Here is a 24,707-nt window from a genome sequence, read left to right on the forward strand (position 1 = left end):
CTCCCAAAATTCTGGGATTACAGGTGTGAGCCACTGTGCCCAGCTAATGAACAGTAATATTTTGAAAATAATCTTTCTAAGCAGTAGAAAGTCAAGAGTGGGCTTGAAATATTCAGTAAACCATGCTATAAATAGATGTGCTGTCATCCAGGCTTTGTTGTTCCATTTATAGACCACAGGCAGAGTAGATATAGCATAATTCTTAAGGCCTAAGGATTTTCAGAATATTAGGTGAGCCTTGGCTTTAAATCACTAGCTGCATTAGCCCCCTAACAAGAGAGTCAGCCTGTCCTTTGATGCTTTGGAGCCAGGCATTGACTTCTCTGTAGCTACGGAAGTCCGAGATGGCATCTTCTTCCTATGTAAGACTATTTCGTCTACAGTGACAATCTATTGTTTTGTGTAGCCACCTTCATCAGTGATCTTAGCTAGATCTTCTGGATAACTTACTGCAGCTTCTGCATCAGCACTCGCTGCTTCACCTGTACTTTTTATGTTATAGGGACAGTTTTTTTCCTTCAACCTCATGAATCAGCCTCTGCTAGCTTCAAACTTTTCTTCTGTGGCATTCCTCACCTCTCTCAGCTTGCATAGAATTGAATTCAAGTTAAAGCCTTGCTCTCTGAATTAGGCTTTGACTTAAGCGAATGTTGTAGCTACTTTGATCATTTATCCAGACCACTCAAACTTTCTTCATATCAGCAATAAGGCTGTTTTGCTTTCTTATTTGTGTTTTCACTGGAGTGGCACTTTTAATTTCCTTCAAGAACTTTTCCTTTGCATTTACAACTTGGCTGTTTGGTGCAAAAGGCTCAGCTTTTGGCCTCTTGGGGCACGTCTTCCTCACTTAAGCATGATCATTTCTAGCTTTTGATTTAAAGTGAGAGACCTATGACTTCTCCTTTCACTTGAACACTTAGAGGCCATTATAGAGTTCTTCACTGGCCTAATTTCAGTATTAAATAGGGCAGCCCAAGGAGAGGGAGAGAGTTGAGGCAGTAGCCAGTGAGTGGAACAGTCAAAACAGGCACAACATTTATCGATGAAGTTTGCCATCATATATAGATGTGGTTCATGGTGCCCCAAAACAATTACAATAGTAACATTAAAGATCACTGATTGGCCGGGCGCAGTGGCTCACGCCTGTAATCCCAGCACTTTGGGAGGCCGAGGCGGGCGGATCACGAGGTCAGGAGATCGAGACCATCCTGGCCAACACAGTGAAACCCCGTCTCTACTAAAAATACAAAAAAATTAGCCGGGCGTGGTGGCCAGCACCTGTAGTCCCAGCTACTCGGGAGGCTGAGGCAGGAGAATGGCGTGAACCCAGGAGGCAGAGGTTGCAGTGAGCCGAGATCGTGCCACTGCACTCCAGCCTGGGTGACAGCGAGACTCCGTCTAAAAAAAAAAAAAAATCACTGATCACAGATATAATAATGAAAAAGTTTGGAATACTGCAAGAAGTACCAAAATGGGATACAGACATGAAGTGAGCATATGCTGTGGGAAAATGGCACTGACGGACTTGCTCAACACAGGCTTGCCACAAACCTTCAATTTGTAAAAACAAAAACAAAAACACATCTTCAAAGCGTAAAGCAAGGTGCAATAAAATAAGGTATGTCTATACTGTATAAAATACAAACAGCTGCCTTTATTTTGAGGTAGGGATAATCAGCTGAAGGACTTTGTACCTGGGATCTTTCTCAGTTCCAAATAACCTTTTCTCACACAGTCATGACAGTCCACTGAGATAGAGGTAGACCCTTGAAGCCATGGGTCTTCTAAGAGAGCTATAACTGGGACAGTATCACTTCCGACTTCACTCTGACCTACAGAAGGTACATCCTTCAGCTCCTGCCAACTTGGCAAAAAGCTTTATTCCCAGATGTTTTGCTAATTGAGGTCTTAGTGTTTTCTGATAATCTGTAGTTTTCTGTAAAACTTCTTTATAGGACTTAGCATACTTGTAGTAATTTAAATAACTATTTATTAGTCTGTTATTCTCTCTTAAGCTATAAACTTTACTGGAGCAGAAAGTCTATTTTGTTCATCGCTATCTTCCCAGTCCTAGCATATAGGTACTCAAATATTTGTTGGCATACTAACCGCATTATTTTACATATCTAGGATGTGGCTCCTATAAAATTTAGAGAGCCATGTGCCAGCTTGGGTATCCTCAAATGTATTGAGTTGGTCCCAAGAGTGAGCACCTCAAGAGGGCAAGGCAGAAGTGCATGGCATTTTTATGACTTAGTTTTGGAAATCATGTATGGTGTTTGTTACTTCTGTCATACCTTATTGTTCAAAGTAGTCACAAAGTACTTTCCAAGTTCAAGGTGAGGGAATAAGGACTTCATAACACTTGATGGGAAGAGTGTCATAGTCACATAAGAAGAACATGTGAAATGGGAGATCTCGTATTGGCTATCTTTGAAAAAGAATGTTACAGTTGTTTATAATTTTCACAAAATTTGGAAAACTTTTTGGCCCTTATTTCTTCAAACATATTTTCTGTCCCCCTCCACACTGTTTTTTTTGAGGCTAATTATATGTATGCTTTATATCTCACTGATTAAGACTTTGCTTCTTCCTTTTCAGTTATTTTTTTCTCTCTGCTTCATTTTGTATAGTTTGTGTTACTATTGTCTTCAGGTTCACTGTTATTTTCTTCTGTAGTCTCCAATCTGTTGTTAAGCTCATCTGTTGAATTTTTTTTTATATCTTCTATTTTCTCACCTTATTATGTTCATATTTTCCTTCAAATCCTTGCGCATATTTATTCCAACTATTTTAAGTTAACTGTTAACTTGTCTGCTAATTCTCTTATCTATCACATTTCTGGGTCTGTTTCTATTAACAGATTCACCCCCACCCCAATTACAGTATTTTTCTGCTTCACATATCTAGTAATTTTTTATTGCATGCTAGACATTACAAGTGCTACATTAAGTATCTGGATATTGTTGTCTTTAAAGAATATTGGCCAGGCGTGGTGGGTCACACCTGTAATCCCAACACTTCGGGAGGCCAGGTGGGCAGATCACCTGAGGTCAGGAGTTCGAGACCAGTTTGGCCAACATGGTGAAACTTCATCTCTACTAAAAATACAAAAATTAGCCAGGCATGGTGGCAGGCACCTGTTGTAATCCCAGCTGCTCAGGAGGCTGAGGTAGGAGAATCGCTTGAACCCGGGAGGCAGAGGTTGCAGTGAGCTGAGATTGTGCCATTGTACTCCAGCCTGGGCAACAAGAGTGAGACTTCGTCTCAAAAAAAAAACAAAGAATATTGAAAATTGTTTTGGCAGGTAGTTACTTGCTAGTCAGCTTGATACTTTCAAAGCTTGCTTTTAAGCTTTGTTAAGGCAAGTGTTTGGAATAGTTTTTGCTCTAGGGCTAGTTTAGCTCTACTACTAAAGGATGATTCTCCTTAGAGCTCTAATGAATGTCCCTGGTATTCAAGATCATCCTATCCAGATAGTGGGAACGCAGATGTCCCCCAGCCTGTGTGAGCTCTGGGAATTGCTCAGCTTGCAATTCCAGTTTGCAGTTTCATTGCCTGGCTTTGTGGGGTTTCACCTAATACATGTGTAGGTTAGTATTCAGTAATGGACTAAAGGGATCCCTGTGCAGAGGTCTCCCTTCTGGAGGTCTTTCTCTGCGCTGCAAATCTCAGCCACCTCAGTTTCCACAAATTCCAATCTCAGTCTACTCAATTCATGAAGAAAGATACATTGTGGTCTGCAAAGCACTTCTGGGCAGAAAGCTGGAGTGATCATAGGGCTCACCTTATTTGTTTCCCTTTTCTCAAGGATCACAATTCTTTACTGCCTGTTGTCTGCTGTTTATATCAATTTTTTCATGTATCTTTGATCCAGTTTTCTAGTTGTATGTGGTGGAAGAGAAGATTCTGTACCAGTAACACAACATGGTGAAGTATGAATTTACCCCCAGGATTTCTTTCTTTTTTTAACCACTTAAAGTACAACTTAGTTTCCAAATGTGAAAATGAAGTCAACTTTGAGTTAGAATAAATAACTCGGCTTCAAGATTCAGGCCTACCTCTAACTTGCTGCATGAATATTGGCAAATCTTACTTGTTTTTTGGCAGACACAGCAAAATTGAATTGAATATAATCCTATTTGCCCTACTTCTCAGGCATTCTTTAACAAGCAAATGGAAATAAAAACAAATCACATTAAATAAGGATGAGGTTATATTTATAGTTAGTTGACCACTCCCTTTTCAAACCTCTCTTGCCTATCTTCCAGTTCCATTCTCTAAAGAATGAAAGCGCCTGAGTTAAAAGTGTAGTGAGACTGGTGCTGTTTCACTGCTCCTCCTCTTAATATTAGCCAACTGCTACTGAATGTTTTCTATGTGCCGGGAACTGTGTAAGCCTTTTATGTGAATAAATTTACTAAATTTTCTTTTTTCCTTTTTTTTTTTGAAACGGAGTCTCGCTCTGTCGCCCAGGCTGGAGTGCAGTGGCACGATCTCGGCTCATTGCAACCTCCGCCTCCCGGGTTAAAGCGATTCTTCTGCCTCAGCCTCCCAAGTAGCTGGGGCTACAGGCGCTTGCCACCACGCCTGGCTAATTTTTGTATTTTTAGTAGAGACAGGGTTTCACCATATTGGCCAGGCTGGTCTTGAACTCCTGACCTCGTGATCCACCTGCCTCGGCCTCCCAAAGTGTTGGGATTACAGGCGTGAGCCACCGTGCCTGGCCTTACTAAATTTTCATAACTGCCATATGGATAGGTACTATTATTGTCATTTGACACCTAAGAATGAGATTAAGCAACTTGGAGAAGGTCACATAGCAAAGTGGCAGTGGCAGAACTAGGACTGATTTTTTTTTTTTTTTTTTTTGTATTTTTAGTAGAGACGGGGTTTCGCCATGTTGGTCAGGCTAGTCTCGAACTCCTGACCTCCTTATCTGCCCGCCTCAGCCTCCCAAAGTGCTGGGATTACAGGCGTGAGCCACCACGCCCGGCCAAGGACTGATTCTTGAGCCATGCTCTTAACCACCACTATGTGACTACTTAAAAACTACTGAAAATGCATCAACTGCTGCTGTAGAATCATTAATTATCCTTAAATATAAAAGAGCATCATCTCTGCCATCCTGTTAACAAATCCTGTTTGTTTAGTCAGCCTGACTGATTTCCATGGGGAAGCAGAAAGATTGGGCTATCATTGGAATATGTGATTCCTGAGAAAAACACCGTTACGATGGCTGGAAATGGAAGATGATGTCCAGCACCAACTACCTTGAGAATAGGCTATAAGTGGAGTACAGAGGATCTAGTGTGGTTCTCAGAGGATCACTGGTGTGTACTGAATCTCTACTGTATGTCTTTTAATATTAATAGGCTCATTATTCTTTTTTCTCTCCTTTCTCAGACACATTTAATCAAACCAGGCACCAAAATGCTAACACTCCTTCCTGGAGAAAGAAAGGCTAATATTTATTTTACTCAAAGAAGAGCTCCATCTACAGGCATTCACCAGAGAAGCATTGCTTCCTTCTTCACCTTGCAGCCAGGTATGGTGACCCATATGGGAATACTTCATTATCCAGAGCAAAAAAGGAGTGTGTTCATTTATCCATGTTAGACCATTTATGAGAAATGGTGAAACCAGTGCATTGTGTTAAACTTAGCCTGTTAGAAGAGGTTATAAAACATAAGTTGTTGCCTTTTGAAAAGCAATATATGTGTACTTTTACAAACATACTTTTCTGGTTCTGTTTTGCTCAGCTTAATATTAAATATTTGTATTTGCTGACAGAGCAGTCAGGAAGGGTGTACTTGGGAGTTGGAGGTGCACTGGGGAGTTGCCCTGCCATTAGTTAGGTGGTATATATCTTGGGTTGGCCACAGTGGGTACTCTGTCTAAGGTTAATTGATAATTGATATTTTTGTGTGACGCTTCTCAAATTAGTGAAAGGTTCAAAGATGCTTTTTCTTAGAAAGCCTCACATAAAGTTGGCTTATGTCTCATCTTTTGGCAGTTCTTTGCTTCCAGGTCCCTGTTCAGGGGAGCAGCTAACTCAGAGCAGGCTGGGCCTTAAACAGCAGGGTTCCTGCCACTTGGAGGGTGTTGGGAAGAGTGCTCTAATGCCGGGTGTGATTCTCAGGATTGCTTTGCCTAAACCTTCAAAATGCCCTCTCCCTCCTCCAAACAAAAACATACACTCTTTTGCTTTATGTAAGGGCAGATTTAAAAAAAACAAACAAAAAACCCACTTTTTCCACTTACAAATTCTGGTGTATTTTATAGTCTATATTGAATTCTAAGGAAAAGTTGAGAATTCTCACAAAACCTAGTTTCTGCAGTATAATTCTTACTGTAGAAGGAAAGAGGAAATCAGTTATTCTGCTTTGTTTTTATAATTAGATCTTGGAATAATTTGAGCCAAGTTGGGAATTCCATGTCCTCCATCCTTATCTTAAGGCAGAACAGAATCCACTCTATGCCTCATAAAATTAACAGGCTGGACACTAGTAGTTGTTTCACTATTCTACCTACTGATTGACTTAGCATCCTAATTGTGTCTTCACTCCCTTTCCAATGAAATGCCTGGGGAGTGGAGGACCCACGTTTTTCACACTGTCACCAGAAGGTTTCTCAGAGTTGGATAGTTAATGTCATCTTTAAGACCTTACAAAACTAGTATGTGTTTAGCATGTTTCTTTAAGGATAATGTCTAGGAAGGTGTATTTGACCAGGATCACCATTTAGTAAAAAAACACATTAAATAAAAAACAAAAGCAAAACTGATGTGCCCCATGTTAAACAAACCTACAAATGAAAACTCAGCTGGTAAAGTAGGCTATGGTCTGGTTGTATGCGATGTTTGACTTTATTAGGTAGGTGATGGGAAGTATCCATGTATTTGAGTAGGGAATATAAGATCTGATGTTTTAGAGTTTATTCATGATAGACTGGCAAGATTGAAAACAGGAAGATTGGCTACAAAGTTATGTGAAGAGTCTTAAGACTCCTGCACTAGGTAGTAATAGTAGCTGATACTGATTTCAGAAAAAGCCAACTGAATCCTGCTTAGGGCAGTTTTTCTGCAGAATAATATTTGTTCATTCCTGTTTTATTAGGAAAGACAAATGGCAGTGACCAGAAGAGTGTTTCATCTCATACAGAAAGTCAGATCAACAAAGAGTCCAAGAAAAATGCGACCCAGCTAGACCATTTGATCCCAGGCTTAGCACACGATTGCATGGCATCCCCTTTAGCCACTTCAACCACTGCAGACATCCAGGAAGCTGGACTCTCTCCTCAGTCCCTCCAGACTTCTGGCCACCACAGAATGAAAACCCCATTTTCAACTGAGCTATCTTTGCTCCAGCCTGATACTCTAGACTGTGCCGGAGATAGTAATACCCCACTGGCTTTTTCCTTCACCGAGGACTTGGAAAGTTCTTGTTTGCTAGACCGAAAGGAAGAAAAAGGGGATTCTGCCAGGAAATGGGAATGGCTTCATGAGTCTAAGAAGAACTATCAGAGTATGGGGAAACACACCAAACTACCTGGGGGCAAATGCTGTCAGCCCTTAGGCAAGACTAAATTGGAAAGAAAGGTGTCTGCCAAAGAAAACAGGCAGGCCCCTGTCCTCCCTCAAACATACAGGGAATCCTGGAATGGAGAAAACATAGAATCAGTGAAACAAAGCCGTAGTCCAGTTTCTGTGTTTTCCTGGGACAATGAAAAGAATGACAAGGACTCCTGGAGTCAACTTTTCACTGAAGATTCTCAAGGCCAGCGGGTCATTGCCCACAACACTAGAGCTCCTTTTCAAGATGTAACCAATAACTGGAATTGGGACTTTGGGCCGTTTCCTAACAGTCCTTGGGCTCAGTGCCAGGAGGATGGGCCAACTCAAAATCTGAAGCCTGATTTGCTCTTTACCCAGGACTCTGAAGGTAATCAAGTTATCAGGCACCAATTCTAAATGTTTGAAGCTTTGTTTCTAAAAGTACCTTGAAATGATAGAGATGTAGGAAAATATAGTTGTGGGTGGAGAGAGGAGTGAGTTTGTTTAGGTGGGAAGGTGGCATGGGATGAAGTTGTCATTACTGAGCATCTTCTCTGTGTAAATAAAGGGCAGTACCATTGTTAAGACAGTGGGATTGGCATCATGGCTTTCCCTCAGGAAGATGGTGGCTGGTAAATTCCCTGAATGAGTCTATGATGAACACTGAGGCAGCACGGTGGGTATTTATCTCTGTGAAAGTGCCTTTTACTCAGCCTGCACAGAGCCATCTCTTTGCCCTTCCAGATGTCTGACTGGGACCTTGCTTATGGATGTGTTTTTTTTTTTTTTTTTGAGATGGAGTCTCGCTCTGTTGACAGGCTGGAGTGCAGTGGTGCGACCTCAGCTCACTGCACCCTCTGTCTCCCGGATTCAAGCGATTCTCCTGCCTCAGCCTCCCGAATAGCAGGGACTACAGGCATGCGTCACCACGCCCAGCTAATTTTTTTGGGTATTTTTAGTAGAGACGAGGTTTCACCATATTAGCCAGGATGGTCTCCATCTCCTGACCTCCTGATCCGCCCACCTCGGCCTCCCAAAGTGCTGAGATTACAGGCATAAGCCACCTCGGCCAGCCAGATGTGTGAGCTTTTAATCTCTGGCTGATCTTAACCCACATCAGCCTAAGCTTGGGATGATTACTCTTGACCCTTTTTTTTTAGTGATTAGCAAATCTCCCCACAACCCAGGTGTGGAGAGAAGAGAGGTAGAATGGTGCTAGTTTCCTATTTTATTTTTGTGGTAACTGTACAGCACTTTACAGTTATATACTCTGTTTAAATATCTCCCTTAAAAAGCCTGAGCTATATAACAATCTGGATGTGACTGTGTTACCCTTTTCCCACAAGATAGGAGGGAATCCCCTTTGTAAAACTATGAATCCAAATAAATGTTTACAAAGTGGCTCTTGTGATAATTGGTAATTAAACCATTACCAATTTTATTTTTGAAAAGGCAACACTGTAATAGTATATGCTGTCATTGCCCTGAGTCTGATCTGAACCAGAGTCTAGTTTGACCTGTCTTCTACCCAAGGCATTATTCTTTGTTGTTGATGTGGTATCTAAGAGGCTTAAACAACCTCTAAGGGACAAACTGGCAAGGTTATAAGAGAACTGCTTCTTTTTTTTTTTAACTTAAATTTTATTTTTTTGAGACATGGTCTCGCTCTCTTGCCCAGGCTGGAGTGTGGTGGCATGAACACGGTTCACTGCAGCCTGGACCTCCTGGGCGCAAGTGATTCTCCCACCTCAGCCTCCCGAGTAGCTGAACTATAAGCACATGCCACCATGCCCAGCTAATTATTTTTAAAATATTTTGTAGAGATGAGGTCTTGCTTTGTTACCCAGGCTGATCTTGAACTCCCAAAGTGCTGTGATTAGAGGTGTGAGCCACTGTGCCTGGCCTAATTTAAATGTTAAATTCTACTTTTATCGTGTATGTCATCTCTCCAGTCATTTTCCTGGAAGATCTGCTTTTAAGAATGTATGGGGCTTAGTGCGGTGGCTCATGTCTGTAATCTCAACGCTCTGGGAGGCTGAGGTGGGAGGTTTGCTTGAGACCAGGAGTTTAAGACCAGCCTGGGCAACATAGCAAGACCCCATTGCTACAAAAAAATTTAAAAATTTCCTGGGTGTGGTGATGCATACCTGTAGTCCCAGCTACTCAGGAGGCTAAGGTGGGAGGCTCGCTTGAGCCCAGGAGTTTGGAGACTGCAGTTAGCTAATGATCCCACCACTGCACTCCGGCATGACAAAGCTAGATACTGTTTCTAAAAAAAAGAAAGAGTATAGGGCAAAATCTCTACAGAAAGGGAGAAGAAACCCCCTAGAAGGGCAGGACCTTATAAGGAAAGAGGAGAAGCCAGTAGCCTGTTTAAAAGTTCATACACCTTAAAATTAACAATAATCCTATGCCCCTGAAGGATACTGGGTAATCGCAACTCAAGAGATGGACACAGCAAATGCATTCTCTCTCCAAGTCCTTCCTTTAATGTCAGGTAGTGCTTCAACCCAAACACAAGCAGTATACATACCATAGAGAAAGGGACCTGAGGGCATCTGAGTCATGCATGGTGTGGTACATACAAACCTTGGCCCAGCCCAAAGGAGCAGTCAAGGGCCTGGAAGAAAGATGGTTTGCTCTTTCCCCCTCCTCCTTTCTCTTTCCTACCGGGCTTAAAGTCCGTGGAAGAGAAAGTTTTTAATCAGTGGAACTGATAAGGCCTCAGGGCCGTGGAGGGTAGATTTGGTTGTTCAGTAATATAAAATGTGTTTAAGAAAAAAAAACAGCCCAGGCTTCCCAGCAGTAGCCCATGTGTCGGCTGGTTCAGCAGCCTGACCTCTACATCTAGACAAGGAAGTGAGGAGGGTGATTGCTGGGCATTGGTGTAGGTTTATGACGGAGCAGCATAAGATTTTCCGTGCCCTGTGAACATGTATACAAACATTTATAGCCCCTTCCCCTCAGCCCTGCTCTGCTGCAAGGAAGCTGCTGAGAGTGAGTGACAGCTGGGCACAAAGTATCTTGTGAGACCAGTTATAGGGTCTAATGCAGTGAAGTCAGTCATTTAGGACCTATTTTCACACAGGGGCAAGGAAAAACCAGAAACAACTTCTCTCTTACCCTTTAAACTAAGATACTTCATTCTACACGATTACCTGAAACAAATGTCTCAGGTCAAATCACAAGCCTTAGCTTCTGCTAGGGTTTGAAGTCTGGGAAACATATAATCCAGCTCTTTTCTTTCAGTCCAAGCTCTAGCTTGTCAGCAAGACTGTTGCAGAAGATCTATCCTTAAGAGGCAGAAACATCTGCAGTGAGGAAGGCAGCTATTGAAGGTATTCCAGGAGCATGAGACTGAGTTTGCAGAGCTGAGGGTTGTCAGTTTCCTTTTCTACTGATATCTTCTTCCTTTAGAGCAAACTTCCTCCTTAGGACCTCAGAGATAAGCACAGCAGGGTCTTCCTCCTTCAATAAACTCCGGTTCCTAGAGACACAATAATAGCTTGAGTACTTACTCTTTCCTGTGTAGTGCTGTATATCTTTTTGAATACATTATCTCATTGAATCCTCACAACAATGTTACGAGGTAGGTGCCATTACAATTCCCTTTCAAAGATAAGGAAATTGAAGCACAGAAAGGTTATACAAGTTGCCCAAGGTCACTAGTCACTGAGCAAGTAAGCGGTGAATCCAGAGTTCAAAACCAAACTAGCTGGTTCCAGATCTCATCTATTAACTAGAATGCTTTACTATTTCCTGAAATAGCTATAAAGTATGGGCAAAGTAAAGGACCATCAATCTGTTAGAGTTGGCCTCTGGTGGCTAAGCTTCTGCCTTCTGGCCCTATGTTTTCTTAGTAGCATTTCCCCAGAGGGTCAGCAGGGGAAGTGACTGATGACTCTTGGCTATTCTGACCCTTGATAGTTCTGGAGAAAAGGTGTGCTTGGGATTTCCTACTACCGGGTCTCCCCTTCAGGGGAGATGATTTTTTATGAGAGCCAGAATTAGAGCAAAACATTCACATAAGAAACTCATGGGAACAAAACCAACTCCAGACTGAAGTAGGCCCAAGTTATCTGATACATCATATAAGAGGGTCCTAGATACCTGGAAAATAGTTGCTTGAAATCCTAGTGAACTTATATACATTCATCATGAAGGTGTTTTACTGGTGATTAAGCTAAATATAAGAGCCAAGACTGACTATTCAACCTTCAAAGCAAAAACAAGAGGGACTGCGTTTGGTTGGTGACATATCTGAACCTTTGCTGACTGGGGTACTTTCCCGTTCGTATTCACTGACCCAGCTCCTTCTGATCTGAGGACACAAGTGGGAGGAGGGGGCTAGCAATAAGGGTCTTGAATCTAATTTGGTCCAAAAGGCAAGTAAGAGAAAGTTTGAGAGTCAACCTATAAAACATTTTGTTCAGAAGAAAACAGCTCAGAGAAGACCAAAAACAGCAGCAACTGAATTTGGGAATGTGGAAGACCAAAGAGAGATGGGTGAGTATGACCAACCTGACTAGGGCCAGTGAAGGAAGGTTAAGAGTGACTTCCCTAAATGGGTCAACTGCCAGGAAGCAATGAGGGAGTCACTTAGCCTGGTCTACTTTTCAGAGGGAAATGGATCCCAGGAGACAAAAAGGGATCCAGGGCAAGTAACTTTCCCTTTAACAAGAACTTTATCAACTCAGGAAAGGACCTCGCTTCCCTGTCCCCAAAACAGTTTTTCATCTGCATTAACAAACAGAGCTGCACAAGGTGGGTGCTGGCCATCAAGGTCTGGCTCTCAAATGCCCAGGAACCTGCATTCAAACCAAGCTCCTCTGGTGAGTCCTGTGCAGCTGTTGAAACCACAACCCGCAACTGGAGAAACACTATGCAATGGGGTGACTCCCTGAGGCTTCTTTGCCAGATGAAGTTTTTCAAGGTAGGTATTCCCCAAAGACCCTCATACTCCACTGGAAAAACCTAGAGCTCCACTCCTTGGGGTTCTACTTTAGTAAGTTAAAGGTGTATTTTTAACAAATCTGAGCAATTCTGATGGGCAGCTAGGTTTTGGAACTACTGGTGAGTCTCAAAAACCTTATTCTCAAATCACTGAATGTGCAGGGTTTGTTTGCACAATGGACCACTGTATTTTAAAGCAGAAATCTCCAACTTTATGAAATTCTCCTACCACCAAAAAAGTCTACCAATTTGAGATAAGAAAACATAACAAAACATAATGTCATGCAACCCCTCACTTTGAAGGGTGGGGCATGAAGACACTGTCACTAGCAGTATGAGGACTGAAGTGGTAAAGCCACCTGAGGACAGAAGTTGGATTAGATGAGCCTTCTTGTAAAATCCCTACTAGCCTCATACTTGGTTGGGGTGACCAAACCCAATAAATGTAGTGTTGCTCTTTCCTCAAACTGGGGCCCCAGGCACTGGCAAGCAGGTAGTCAGCAAGCTTTATGAATGACATAACATATGGTACTACTAAGAACTTACTACGTAAGTATGTTGCATTAGATAATTGGCCATGGGCAACGCTGAGTAAATAGATACCAGAGCTCCTCATCAGATACTTACAGATCTTGACTCTGTTTCATTCGGTGAAAGTCCTTCAGGATACCCATCATGTCTGCAAAGCTGCTGGCCTTGGACAAAGAGACGCAGTCATCCTCTTCAGACGAACTGCAGGCAGCTTTGTGTTCTAGTTTGCAACATTCAGGGCTGGCAGAACAAAGCAGGGGGACTGATGGAAGCTCAGGGACCTCCACCTCTGTCTCCTCGGTGATGTCACTAATGACAAAGGAAGTTGTAGAGTGGAATGAGGATCCAAAACAAGGTAAGGGAGAAGAGACATTTGAACTTCCTGGAGATAAGAAATCTGGCGTTAATGAAGCCGAAGCTGAAAGAGAAAACAATAGGCATGGGTGGACATTGGGGCTAGAACACAGTAGCAATATCTTCTCCCCACAGCCCTGCCTACTGAACATTCATTTCCTGGGCTGACACCATGACAATCTGGGAGAGCCAGGATGGTATCTGTAGCCAGTGGAGGGTCATTCCACTATGCTTCTCACTCGGGGGCTCAGAAAGCTGTAGAAGCACTGGGCTTTTCCAGTGTTCCAGGAAGGCAGGAAAACCCAGCCCCATAATGGCCTTGGCATTTAAAAGCTCCCATTCCACAATATGCTGTGGAGTGACAGCCCTGTCATAGGCCAAAGCAGCAGTGATAAGAGCTAAGGCCTGAATTTGTCCTTTTCTCTAACTAGACTAGTGCTTTTGACTATGCTCCTTTGAAATCTTGCTATCTGTGAACTAGAAGACATGTTCTGAGCAAAACCAGAATGGTGACAGACCTCCCAACCTTCCCAAATTTCAGTGGAGAGAATTTCCTCAGTTTTTACATTTCTAAAAATACTTTAAAAACACTAAATACACTAAAAACTATGTTTCTAAAAAAGATGTTACTTCTGCTTGTCTCTTGGATGACAAAAAAGTAGCCAAGAAATAACAGAAAGTTTCAGTACAATTCTTCATAAAACTTCCATGTGAAGAAATTAAATACATGAAGATTTCAAAGAACACCATGATTTTCATGTGTCCTACCAAATGATAAATTTCAGAGCTATGACTCTGAGTCAATGCAGAGTGAAAAAATGAGGATGGGAGGAATATGAAGATAAGCCCTGAGCATCTTGGGAGAGATCCACCTGTTGGCTATCCATGCCTCTGGTTAAGGCAGGCTTCCCATCCATTTCCAGTGGTTCTGCCTTAACTGTAGACAGAAAGCTGGAGGGGTGGGTTACAGGGCTTGTTTGCATAATAGACCACTGTTTTGTTTTGTTTTTTTCTTTTTTTGAGACAGAGTCTCACTCTGTCGCCCATGCTGGAGTGCAGTGGTGCAACTTCAGCTCATTGCAACCTCCACCTCTGCCTCCACCTCCACCTTCCAGGTTCAAGGCACATGCTGCGACGCCCAGCTAATTTTTGTATTTTTTATAGAGACAGGGATTCACCATGTTGGCCAGGCTGGTCTCGAACTCCTGACCTCAAGTGATCCACCCACCTCAGCCTTCCAAAGTGTTGGGATTACAGGCGTAAGCCACAGTGCCCGACCACTGTATTTTAAGGCCAAAATCTCCAACTTTATGAAATTCTCCTTCCACCAAAAAAGTCCACCAATTTGAGATAAGAAAACATAACATAATGTCATGAAACTCCCCACTTTGAAGGGTGGGGCATGGGGACAATGTCACTAGCAGTATAAGAACTGAAGTGGTAAAGCCACTTGTGATTCCTGGTAGAAACAACAAGGCAAGGGAAGATCGGTGCTTAAAAAGGGTAAGTCTCAGTGGTGGTGGGGGGAATGTTTACTTCTTGTATTGAAAAGCAGGGCACGGTGGCTCATGGTTGTAATCCTAGCATTTTGGGAGGCTGAGGCAAGTGGATTGCTTGAGCTCAGGAGTTTGAGACCAGCCTGGGCAATGGCGAAACCCTATCTCTACTAAAAATACAAAAAATTAGCTGGGCATGGTGGCATGCGCCTATAATCCCAGCTACTCGGGAGGCAGAGGCACGAGAACTGCTTGAACCCAGGAGGTGGAGGTTGCAGTGAGCCAAGATCGTGCCACCGCACTCCAACCTGGGTGACAGAATGAGACTGTTTCAACCGCGGGCATGGTGGCTCATGCCTATAATCTTAGCACTTTGGAAGGCCGAGCTGGGTGGATTGCTTGAGGCCAGGAGTTTGAGACCAGCCTGACTAATATGGCAAAACCCCGTCTCTACTAAAAATAAAAAAATTAGCCAGGTGTGGTGGTGCACACCCATAATTCCAGCTACTCAGGAGGCTGAGGCACGAGAATCACTTGAGCCTGGGAGGCAGAGGTTGCAGTGAGCCAAGATTGCGCCACTGCACTCCAGCCTGGGCAACAGAGCAAGAACCAGGACCCTGTCTCCAAAAAAAGGAAAACTGGCTGGGCTCGGTGGCTCACACCTATAATCCCAGCACTTTGAGAGGCTGAGGTGGGTGGGTCATCTGAGGTCAGGAATACAAGACCAGCCTGGCCAACATGGTGGAACTCTGTCTCTACTAAAAATATAAAAATTAGCCAGGCCTGGTGGCACACCCCTGTAGTCCCAGCTACTCAGGAGGCTGAGGCAGGAGAATCGCTTGCACCCGGGAGGCAGAGTGCAGTGAACTAAGATCGTGCCACTGCACTTCCAGCCTGGGCGACAGAGCAAGACTCTGAGAGGAGAAAAAAAAAAAAAAAAAAAAAAAGCTACTGTGGGCTTATGTAAGATGTGATCTTAAAGACACTTAGAAGAGGGTGTCAGTTTTGGGGCTAAGGGAGGGACTCTGCCTGGGGTCACAGGTTAATATTTTGTTCTTAACCAAACCATTCAGCCCAAAATGGCTGGTAGAAACCATCTAAGAGGCACTATAGGCTAGCCAGGCTTCAGGACAACCCCAGGGCCCGGAACCTAAGTACCTCCAAACCAAGGATTACCATTTTCTTTACCCCTATCCTGCCCAAGAGCCAGGGGAAAGGAACAGCCTGTTACGTTCTGGCCCTGGCACAGGGGCTCCTACCTGCATCAGCTGCCACTATCTTTGCAATCTGGCTGCGCAAGTGGCTCAGCTCGTCCTGCAGCTCAGTAGTGCGGCTTAGGGCTGGCAGGGCTGGCTTCTTCAGGGCCAGAAGCCTCTCCTCGGACCCACGCAGGTTGGGAACAGAGGCATTGCGCTGCATGACAATCAGAGGGCTGGGTTTCCAGGTGTGCCTCAGGGGGCGCGTATCACTCCTGGACCAGGGAAAACCAAGTAGATCAGTTAGAGACAGCAGGCCACTGTGCTCCTAAAGTTCCTTCCCCCACTTCTATGAGAGTAGTATAGTAAGGTTCTGCTCCTCTCTGAGCCCACAGTTCTCATTCCTCTCTCCTTGCTGCCTGCCACCTCTTCTGGGAAGTTCTCCATTCCTTAGCAGACCAGCTACTGCCTCAACTACCTGACCCGGGCATATGTCTCCTCTTCATCCGCAGCAATCCAGGCAATGTCAGCCAGGGTAGGGACTGGGGGCACATCTCTCAAACACAGGTCAGAGATGTTGGGCAGGGTCTATGGAGAAGCAAAAGTCATCAACATTTACAGACGCCATAATGAGCCAATCAGAAACTGCAGAATACATAGGAGGGGTACCTAATCCGGCACTGGGTGTCAGGAAGGCTTCCTAGAGGGGGCAGAAGAAGGTTCCTGGTTGAAAACATTGAACAGAGGTCAGATGACAGTCAGGCATGGTGGCTCACACCTGTAATCCCAGCATTTGGGAGGCCGAGGCAGGCAGAATGCTTGAGACCAAGAGTTTGAGATCAGCCTGGGCAACATGGCAAAACCCTGCCTCTACCAAAAAATACAAAAATTATCTGGGTATGGTGGTATACGCCTGTAGTCCCAGCTATTCAGGAGACTGAGGTGGGAAGATGGCTTGAACCTGGGAGGCAGAGGTTGCAGTGAGCTGAGATTGCACCACTGTACTCTAGCGTGGACAACAGAGCCACATTCAAAAACAAAAAGAGGCAAGACACATGAGAGTCTATGGGATTACAAACAGTTCTGTGTCTTCAGTGGAACAGGCCTGAGTCACCTTTTAGTAGAGATGGCAACTGTCTAAAACCACTGTGCCCTCTGGTGAAAATACAAGTACAAGGTCATCCACAACCTGTTACAGCAATAGGAAATTTTTCCTGACTAGCTTTTTATAATCCTGTATAGCTAATTGAGATCTACATTGTTACAGCAATGCTGTTTTAAACAAACCTGAAAATTTGAATATATTTAGATTTAAATAAAAATAAATGATTATACAAAAGGAACCATAATAGGATTTCTTAAAATAGCTCCTCAACCTAGAGATGTTGAGTAAAGTGAAAAATTAGGATTCAATCATGTTGACTGTGATTACAACAAAGTAAAAAACATCCATCTAGAAAAAGAGAGGACTACACTAAGACATTAATAGTTATTGTATTATTACTGTGTAATTATAGGTAATTTATTTTCCTTTTACTTTTCATAATTTTAATATTTTCATATGCTTAAATTTTCAAAATAAATTGGTAAGAGTCCCTTAAATAATATTTAAGGTAATTTAATAATAATAATAAATGCATATTTACACACAAGTAAAATTCAACTGTTTCTGCTACAAATTATTTGGTATGGTAGATGGATCCAGGATTGATCGCTCCTGCATTTAGATAGGAAACCTGGGACTCACAGGAGTTAAGTGATACTCCAAGGTCACACAGAGAAGAACTTCCAGTGACCCAGGAACTAGTGCTAAAATAGGCCATTTGGGGGAAGCCTCCATTTGTTTTCCTGATTAGCCCTGAATGCTCCTTTGCTCTTGGCAATTAAATGAGTAAACACATATAAAGTACAGCACAGTGCCTGACACATAGTATGTGCTCAGTAAATGTTATCTAGTATTACCAATACTACTCAAATATATTCCTGCTCTGTGAGAGCCTGTGCCCTTGATTGTCTCTGCCCAGCATCTGGCCAAAGAACTGAAGGGGGTATAGCCAAGTGTGGGGACAGCCTCTATGCAGTGAGCCACACTCCCTAGCTGTCTCCTTTTTTTTTTTCTGATGCTTCTGAGGCAAGTTAGGACCAGTTCCTGCCCAGGATCTTTAGACAATTCTGGATAGCTGGCAGTCTGAATACTGGGACAGCTTTTCCTGCTCCCTACCCCTGCAACACTTCCAACTCCATTCCTGACCCTAATACCAACCCTGACACCTCTTCTAATTCCAGATCCAGTTCCTACAGACTCTGCTTCTTAGCATCTTTTATACAGATTTGGCTCATTCATTTCTGTTTCTACCTGGGCCCACATCCTTTCATGCACATATTTCTATCTCCTCTGTGTGGGTAGAAAGCACAAGTATTTCTTTTGTATCCCAGCTCCCCAAATGCACACATCTGAACCATATAGTTTGGGGCTGGTGCTTAACCATTTAGTTCCTAGAGGGAGGCAGCTGGGACTAATAAATGCTACTTAGCTTTCTACCACAGAAGGGGTCTCAAGAGACCTGGGCCAGGTAGGAATCTCTGCTGCTGAGTGGGTGCTAAAGGATCCCTAGACACAGAGGTAAGACCAAAGCACACCAGTAAAGGATGCCCAGATTGGCCAAAAAGAGAAGGCTGAGGAATTATGGCCTCAGAGAAACACTAAATATAGTGGAGCTGGGCATGGTGGCTTGTGCCTGTAATCCCAGCTACATAGGAGGCTGAGGCAGGAGGACTGCTTGAGCCCAGGAGTTTAAGACCTAGCCTGGGAGACCTCATCTCAAAAAATAATAAAATAAATAAAAATACTGGCTACATGGTCAATTCTTAGGGCTGGTGAAGAAAAGCAGAGTTCAACTCAAAAATCACAATACTCAGTGTCCCATGTGGAGGACCTGTCAGGTTCCTTGTGGTCACAGGTTTGTTTGCACTCAGGAGGACACAGTGACCAGGATCTCTTATAAGCATTTAACAAATATTTCATAACAGAATGAAAAGTGACCAGGAAACAACCTACTTGGGCAGTACCAAGGGGTTTGGGGCACAGAAACAGCACTGTCTGAGCCTCTACTCTCCTGCCCTTCCAACATACTCACCTCAAAGGACGCCCGGGCACACGGCTTCAAGGGTAGGTTGGTACCAATTCTTCTTACTACACTTCGAGCAGCCCCATGTGGCTTGTTTTGCCAGATTGGGATGGTCTGGAGCAAAGAGAGACGGAGACAGCTACAACCCCAGAGAATGAATCCAACTACTGTCCTTGTCCTCTCCTCTCTAGCAGGGAGACTGAATTCCACAAACCTAGGGACAGGGCACTCTCTAGGGGCAAGTCAACTCTCAATTATAGTGAGGGCAGGTTCCCCAGTTGCCAGCCTACATCCTGGCCAGCCACCCAAGGGAATACCTGCTGCTGCTAAGGCAGTCAATGTTGGGAGGGTCAGGGAAGGGGAGAGGAAGTAGCTGAGTGTAGAGATTATCCAGGCTTTCCTTCCCGTCCTCTGTACAGAAAGGCAGACATACACTGACTCCTGAAGTGCCCCAGGATCATAGTTGGTTCTTCTTAGGGGGAGGGAGTGAAACGGTGGCCTTGCTCCAATTCCAGGCCTCTGGAGAAAGGACTGCTCAACTGGAGAGTCTCAGAACCTTATACAGTACTTCGGCAGGCCCAGCACCCAACCTTCCCCACCATACCCCTGCCCTGGGAATGCCCCTTACCACAGTGGCTTCCATTCCTGACATTCGAACCAGCTCCTGCACTTGAAGGACAAGGCAGCCACTGGGCAGCTCCGGGAGGCGGAAGGCGTGACTCCTTCATATCAGGCCATCTGGAGGAGCACCAGATTTCCCTCTTGTGAAACAACCCCCCACAGTGGGGATTCAATGGTCACCACACAAGCCCCAAAAAACCAGGCCCTGCAGAGCCATGACTTCACAGGGGAGAAAACCAGCCCAAGAGGCTGCCCTCACCCAACACTTCTCTAAGTCCAGACTCTTAAAGGTTCTGTTAAAGATTTGCGGCCAGGCGCGGTGGCTCACACCTGTAATCCCAGCACTTTGGGAGGCCGAGGTGGGCGGATCACGAGGTCAGGAGAGCGAGACCATCCTGGCTAACACAGTGAAGCCCTGTCTCTACTAAAAATACAAAAAATTAGCCAGGCGTGGTGGTGGGCACCTGTAGTCCCAGCTACTTGGGAGGCTGAGGCAGGAGAACGGCGTGAACCCAGGAGGCAGAGCTTGCAGTGAGCCGAGATCACGCCACTGCACTCCAGCCTGGGTGACAGAGCGAGACTCCGTCTCAAAAAAAAAAAAAAAAAAAAGATTTGCCTAGTGAGCTTGGCCAACCCAAGAGCCTTCCTGGGCTCTCAGGTTTCTTGAGGCAAAACTTCTAAAGATGCAAATAGAATCCTTGGTAGCTACAAAGCTCATCTAGCCAAATTATAAGTACTATCCAAGCCCAGGATTCATTCTTGAAGATTAGATGTAAAAGCACTGCTGGGCCTTTGCAAAGGGAGAGATCAGAGAAAATAGGAGAACGAACACCAGCTCATGCCAATCTCAGTCTCCTGAGCTACAGAGAAAAAGAGCCAAAAAAGTTTATCCTGGCTCAGCCACCTTCTGGCTTTGTAGCTACAGGCAAGTTATTTAACTTTTCTGAATGTTGTTTTTCCATCTGGAAAAAGGAGACAGGAAAAGCTGCCACTGGAGGCTACCTTAAGGGTCAATGAGTGAAATGGGGTTGAGTGCTTAATGAACTGTTAAAACATGACACAGATGGGTGAGGTGACATCTGACTGCTCTTCACAGCAGTCCTTGCACGGTGAGCAGATGCAATCAGTGTGCTCGTTCATTCACTTGTTCATCAAACACCAACAGTACCCACTTGTGCCAGGCCTTGTGCTGGGCACCGTAGGGGCTATGGAAGGAGTAAGACACAGTCATGCTCTCAAGGAACTCGCTGTCCAGCAGAGTGATAGGACATGAATACATACTTCTAGCAAAGGCTGAGTAGCATTAGGCAGGTGGCCAGATGAGGTCAGAGCTCTGGCCCTAGTGCCCTGTAGTAAGTTGCGAGGCAGTAGGAAATGAAGACAAAACAGCAAGAGCACAGGTCCAGCACAAGAAGGTGAAGGATATGGAAAGAGGAGCAGAGCATGATAAAGCTACAAAAGTAGGGGGCAAGTCATGAGGTCCGGGTGAGAAGTCACTGGGGAGCCCTGGACAGGCTCTGAACGGGAGATAGACTAGACTGACAAAGCAGCTCCTTCTGGAGACCTCCCATGGAGGGTCCCCTCTTCTACCCTTGGGAGACGAGGTGTCATTCACTTTACGATACACATGGGGAAGGAAGTTGGACAGGGGAAGGCACTTGTCTAAGGTCACTCAGTGGTCATGCCAGTGCAAAGCACCCAAAGCCTGGTCCAGGTCCTGCCACCTCCTGCGTGGGCTCCATCTTCTCGGCTCAGTTCAAGCCTTTATTATCAGAGTCCCTCTGTGTGCCAGGCTCTGTGCTGAATGTCCGTGTCGGCCACAAATTGCACTAACGGTGCTTACTGCCACTTCCTCTCCGACCTTACCTCCAAAGACCCAGCTGGGCCTAACCCTCACACACAGCCAGAGGAATCCTTCCCAAACACACTGTTAATCACATCGCTCATCCGTTTAAAACTGGCTTACTAGAGCCAACACAGGATAAAATCCACAATCCGTCCCAAACCCATCTTTCTCTGCCGTCTCCAGACCACACTCACTGAGCACCAAGGCCTGCACGCTTCGCAGCCAGCCCTCCTGCTCTCCCCCTTGCCCTCCAGCCACACTGGCCCTCAACCCCCAACACTGGGCCCACCTCTGAGCCCTGCATCAAACACCAGCACCCCCTTCGCCGAGCTCATTCTTCATCATTCCTCAGAGCTCAGCTTAAGCATCACCTTCCTTCCCTGCGACAGGGTCAGGTCCTTTCCTGTGCGCTCCGCAGCACCCTGCCTGTCCCTCGGAGTCCTCGCGAGAGGAACTAGATAACTGTGATCCCCGCGCACAGCACGGTGTCTGCCTAGGACACAGTGAGCGCTTCAACGCGCTGAACTAAACGAATGAAGGGGAACACCAACTCAGCTGTCACCCCCGCCCCCAAGTGTCACTGGCTAGAAGATCTTCCCCCGGTTCGCCGGCAGCACCGGTGGGTCTTGTCACCTCTGCGCCCCGCAGCGCTCCGGAGGCTGCAGTTGCTGTCTGTTGACAGGCGTCCCCTCAGGAGAACGGGAGCTCCTCCAGCGCAGGGCCCCGCTCAGCACCCCTGGTCCCGGGGGCCCCCACGGAGGCAGCCGCGCTCAGTGAAACTTTGCCGCGCGCAGCAGTGGCCGGAGACCCGCGCGGACCCTCTCCCCGCGGGGACCCGCCAGGGCGAGTCGCCCCTCCCCCGCGGCAGACGACCCGACCTGGGCCAAGGTCGGCCAAGTCCTCGCCGCCTGCCCAGCGGCCCTTGGACCCACAGGAGCCGGACCCGAGTGCGCGGAAGCCTCCGAGCCACGGCCAGGTCTAATGCGCGGCGGGGCAGCCCGGCCCGTCAAGCAGCGAAGCCGAAACTAGAAGCCTGAGGCCTGGCTTGGTCACTGTTTGCTGGGGAACTCCGACGAGCAACTACCCTTCGGGGACTCAGTTTCCCCCGGGCCAAGTGAGACGGACAGCTGCGGCTCCCGCGAGAACTCGCGCGGGAACAGGAGCTGCGGGCTCCGCACAGCGCCCGGCACGTAGACCCAGTCTACTAACGGGCTGGAAGGTCGCGCTCCCGCCTCCGCGCCGCCCTAGAACCTTTCTCACCTCAGGCTCAGGCTCCCGGACTCTCTCACCTCACGGCCCCTCCTTCCACCTTGGGCCGCCCAGCCTCAACCGCCCTCACTTCCGCTGACCCGCCCCCCGGAAGCGATCCTCCGCAGCTGCGCACCGAGCCGCACCTCCGCGCACCGTCAGGAGGCGGGTCCAGCTCGGTGGCGAGGGGAGCGCGGCCCCCGAGTGGGCGAGGCGCTGGTGGCCGTAGGCTCCGATACCGCGGAGCACACTCCCCTCCATCGAGACCGTGCCCCCGCGGGGTTTGTGTCCCCAGGAGGAGTTGGCTGCGTTTGGAGATCCCTCGGCCTGATATTCGTCGCGTCCCCCTGCTTGTTGCTCTCCACGTTTAGCCCCATCCGACTTCTGGAAGCCCAGGGGTGTGTCGCTCGACCCCTAAAATATGCTCCTACCCCTAGGGCAAACTTCAGAATCCTCACCCTGGCCCCCTTCCCAGTTCTTGGTTCCCAGACAGGTCCCTTTGCAAAGCCTCTCTCCAGCAAGAATGCGCAGAATGGGCCTCTTTCTCCTCTGACTCCTGCCCTCCAGCACTTTGCAGCTTTCTTCTATTTTAGCCTCTCTCTCTCTCTCTGTCTCTCTCTCTCTCTCACACACACGGTATATTCAATGAGTTTGCTTATTAGATGTGTACTTGATGCACAAGACTCCAGAGGCTCTGTGGGAAGAGCCACATTCCTTCCAGGCTCCCTAACCCACTCCCTCTTTGTGCTCCAGCCCTCACTGTCTTGGTCTGTGGCATGCAGTTCCTGGGTCACATTTCCTTCTCTGCCTTCAGCACAGCCTCGGGCTGTGCCTGGCTCCCAGGCTGGAGTTCCTTGGTTCCAAAGCCTGCAGTCCCCTCTGCCAGAGACAGAGCTGGTTTCATGGGTGAACAGTCCATGCAGTCACAACGGTCCGCATGCTCAGAACCCTGTACTTGGTTTAGTACTTTGCTGTTGCCGTCTTGAAATGATTTTCTAATAGGGGGTCTTGTGTTTTCATTTTGCACGGGGCTGTGCAAATTATGTAACTGGTCCTGGCTAGAGACCTCAGAGGTCATCCACCCTGATCTCCACCATATCTCAAACGCTGAAGATTGACTTCCAGGTCTGGCCCTCTTCACAGGATGGCACATTGTGTTTTAATGATTACCTTTCCCTCCTGTGCGATGGCGGATCATGCAAGTCCACGCTGGCTGGCTGTCCTGGGTGTAGATGCTGATTTGGTGTCCCACTCAGATCCCCTTGCAGGAAGAATGGAGCCCCCTACCTGGGAATTTCCTTCACCTCCCAAGCCAATGACTGATACAAGGTCCAAAAGGCCAGTTCAGCTCTGCAGTGTGGTTTATGCGTCACAGCTCTTCCACCGTGGGTCAGGCCAAGGCTGGGCTGAGACTGCTCCTGCTCAGCATTTTTCCTTTCCCTCTTCTGCTTCCTTCTTTTACTGGTTTTTCTGGAAGTACACTCCCCCCCAGCCCCACCAAACAAACCAAACAAACAAACAAACAAACAAAAAAACACTTCATGCCTGTCTCAGGCTCTGCTTTTAAGACAATGATTTTAACTTCCAGATCTTTCTCAACAGAGAGCACCAGATTCTCAAAACAGTAAGTCCTACCACTTGTTCTATCGTAAAACTTATTTTGGGCAAGTCACTCTAGCCTTCGATAGGTAAGATAGTCCCTGAAAGCATTCCAGCTCAAGTCTGCCCCAAGAGGGAGCCACCCCATGGAAGGACGGAGCTGAGCAACATGCCACTCAA

At 46.1% G+C, this 24,707-nt stretch overlaps 2 protein-coding genes across 7 annotated transcripts in view; one reads left to right on the forward strand and one right to left on the reverse strand.

The window, feature by feature from the left end:
* Positions 1–10,875, forward strand: part of AUNIP (aurora kinase A and ninein interacting protein) — a 22,995-nt gene extending 12,120 nt beyond the window's left edge. For 2 of the 3 annotated variants that reach the window (XM_031009487.3, XM_055388256.2), the window contains exons 2-3: positions 5,407–5,548; positions 7,119–8,140. In XM_031009487.3, coding sequence (XP_030865347.1) covers positions 5,434–5,548; positions 7,119–7,972 — 969 coding nt within the window. In that variant the 5' untranslated portion in view covers positions 5,407–5,433 and the 3' untranslated portion in view covers positions 7,973–8,140. Of the gene's footprint in view, positions 1–5,406; positions 5,549–7,118; positions 8,141–10,804 lie in introns of those variants that run through there. The other variant, XM_004025204.5, reaches the window with a different exon arrangement.
* Positions 10,018–24,422, reverse strand: MTFR1L (mitochondrial fission regulator 1 like). 4 transcript variants are annotated; one of them, XM_004025197.4, is made up of 7 exons: positions 22,941–24,422; positions 19,842–19,951; positions 19,223–19,327; positions 16,564–16,673; positions 16,149–16,360; positions 13,136–13,457; positions 10,018–11,042 (listed from the first exon to the last, which is right to left on the reverse strand). In XM_004025197.4, the coding sequence occupies exons 2-7, from the start codon at positions 19,863–19,865 to the stop codon at positions 10,937–10,939; spliced, it is 879 nt and encodes a 292-aa protein (XP_004025246.1). In that variant the 5' UTR covers positions 19,866–19,951; positions 22,941–24,422; the 3' UTR covers positions 10,018–10,936. The 4 variants fall into 4 exon arrangements, with proteins under 4 accessions (XP_004025246.1, XP_055244311.1, XP_055244295.1 ...); XM_055388336.2 differs by lacking the exon at positions 22,941–24,422 and adding an exon at positions 22,314–22,938; XM_055388320.2 differs by lacking the exon at positions 22,941–24,422 and adding an exon at positions 22,052–22,796.
* Positions 24,423–24,707: the final 285 nt, after the last annotated feature.

This window comes from Gorilla gorilla, chromosome 1 (genome assembly GCF_029281585.2).
Source record: "Gorilla gorilla gorilla isolate KB3781 chromosome 1, NHGRI_mGorGor1-v2.1_pri, whole genome shotgun sequence".
NCBI classification, from domain to species: domain Eukaryota; kingdom Metazoa; phylum Chordata; class Mammalia; order Primates; family Hominidae; genus Gorilla; species Gorilla gorilla.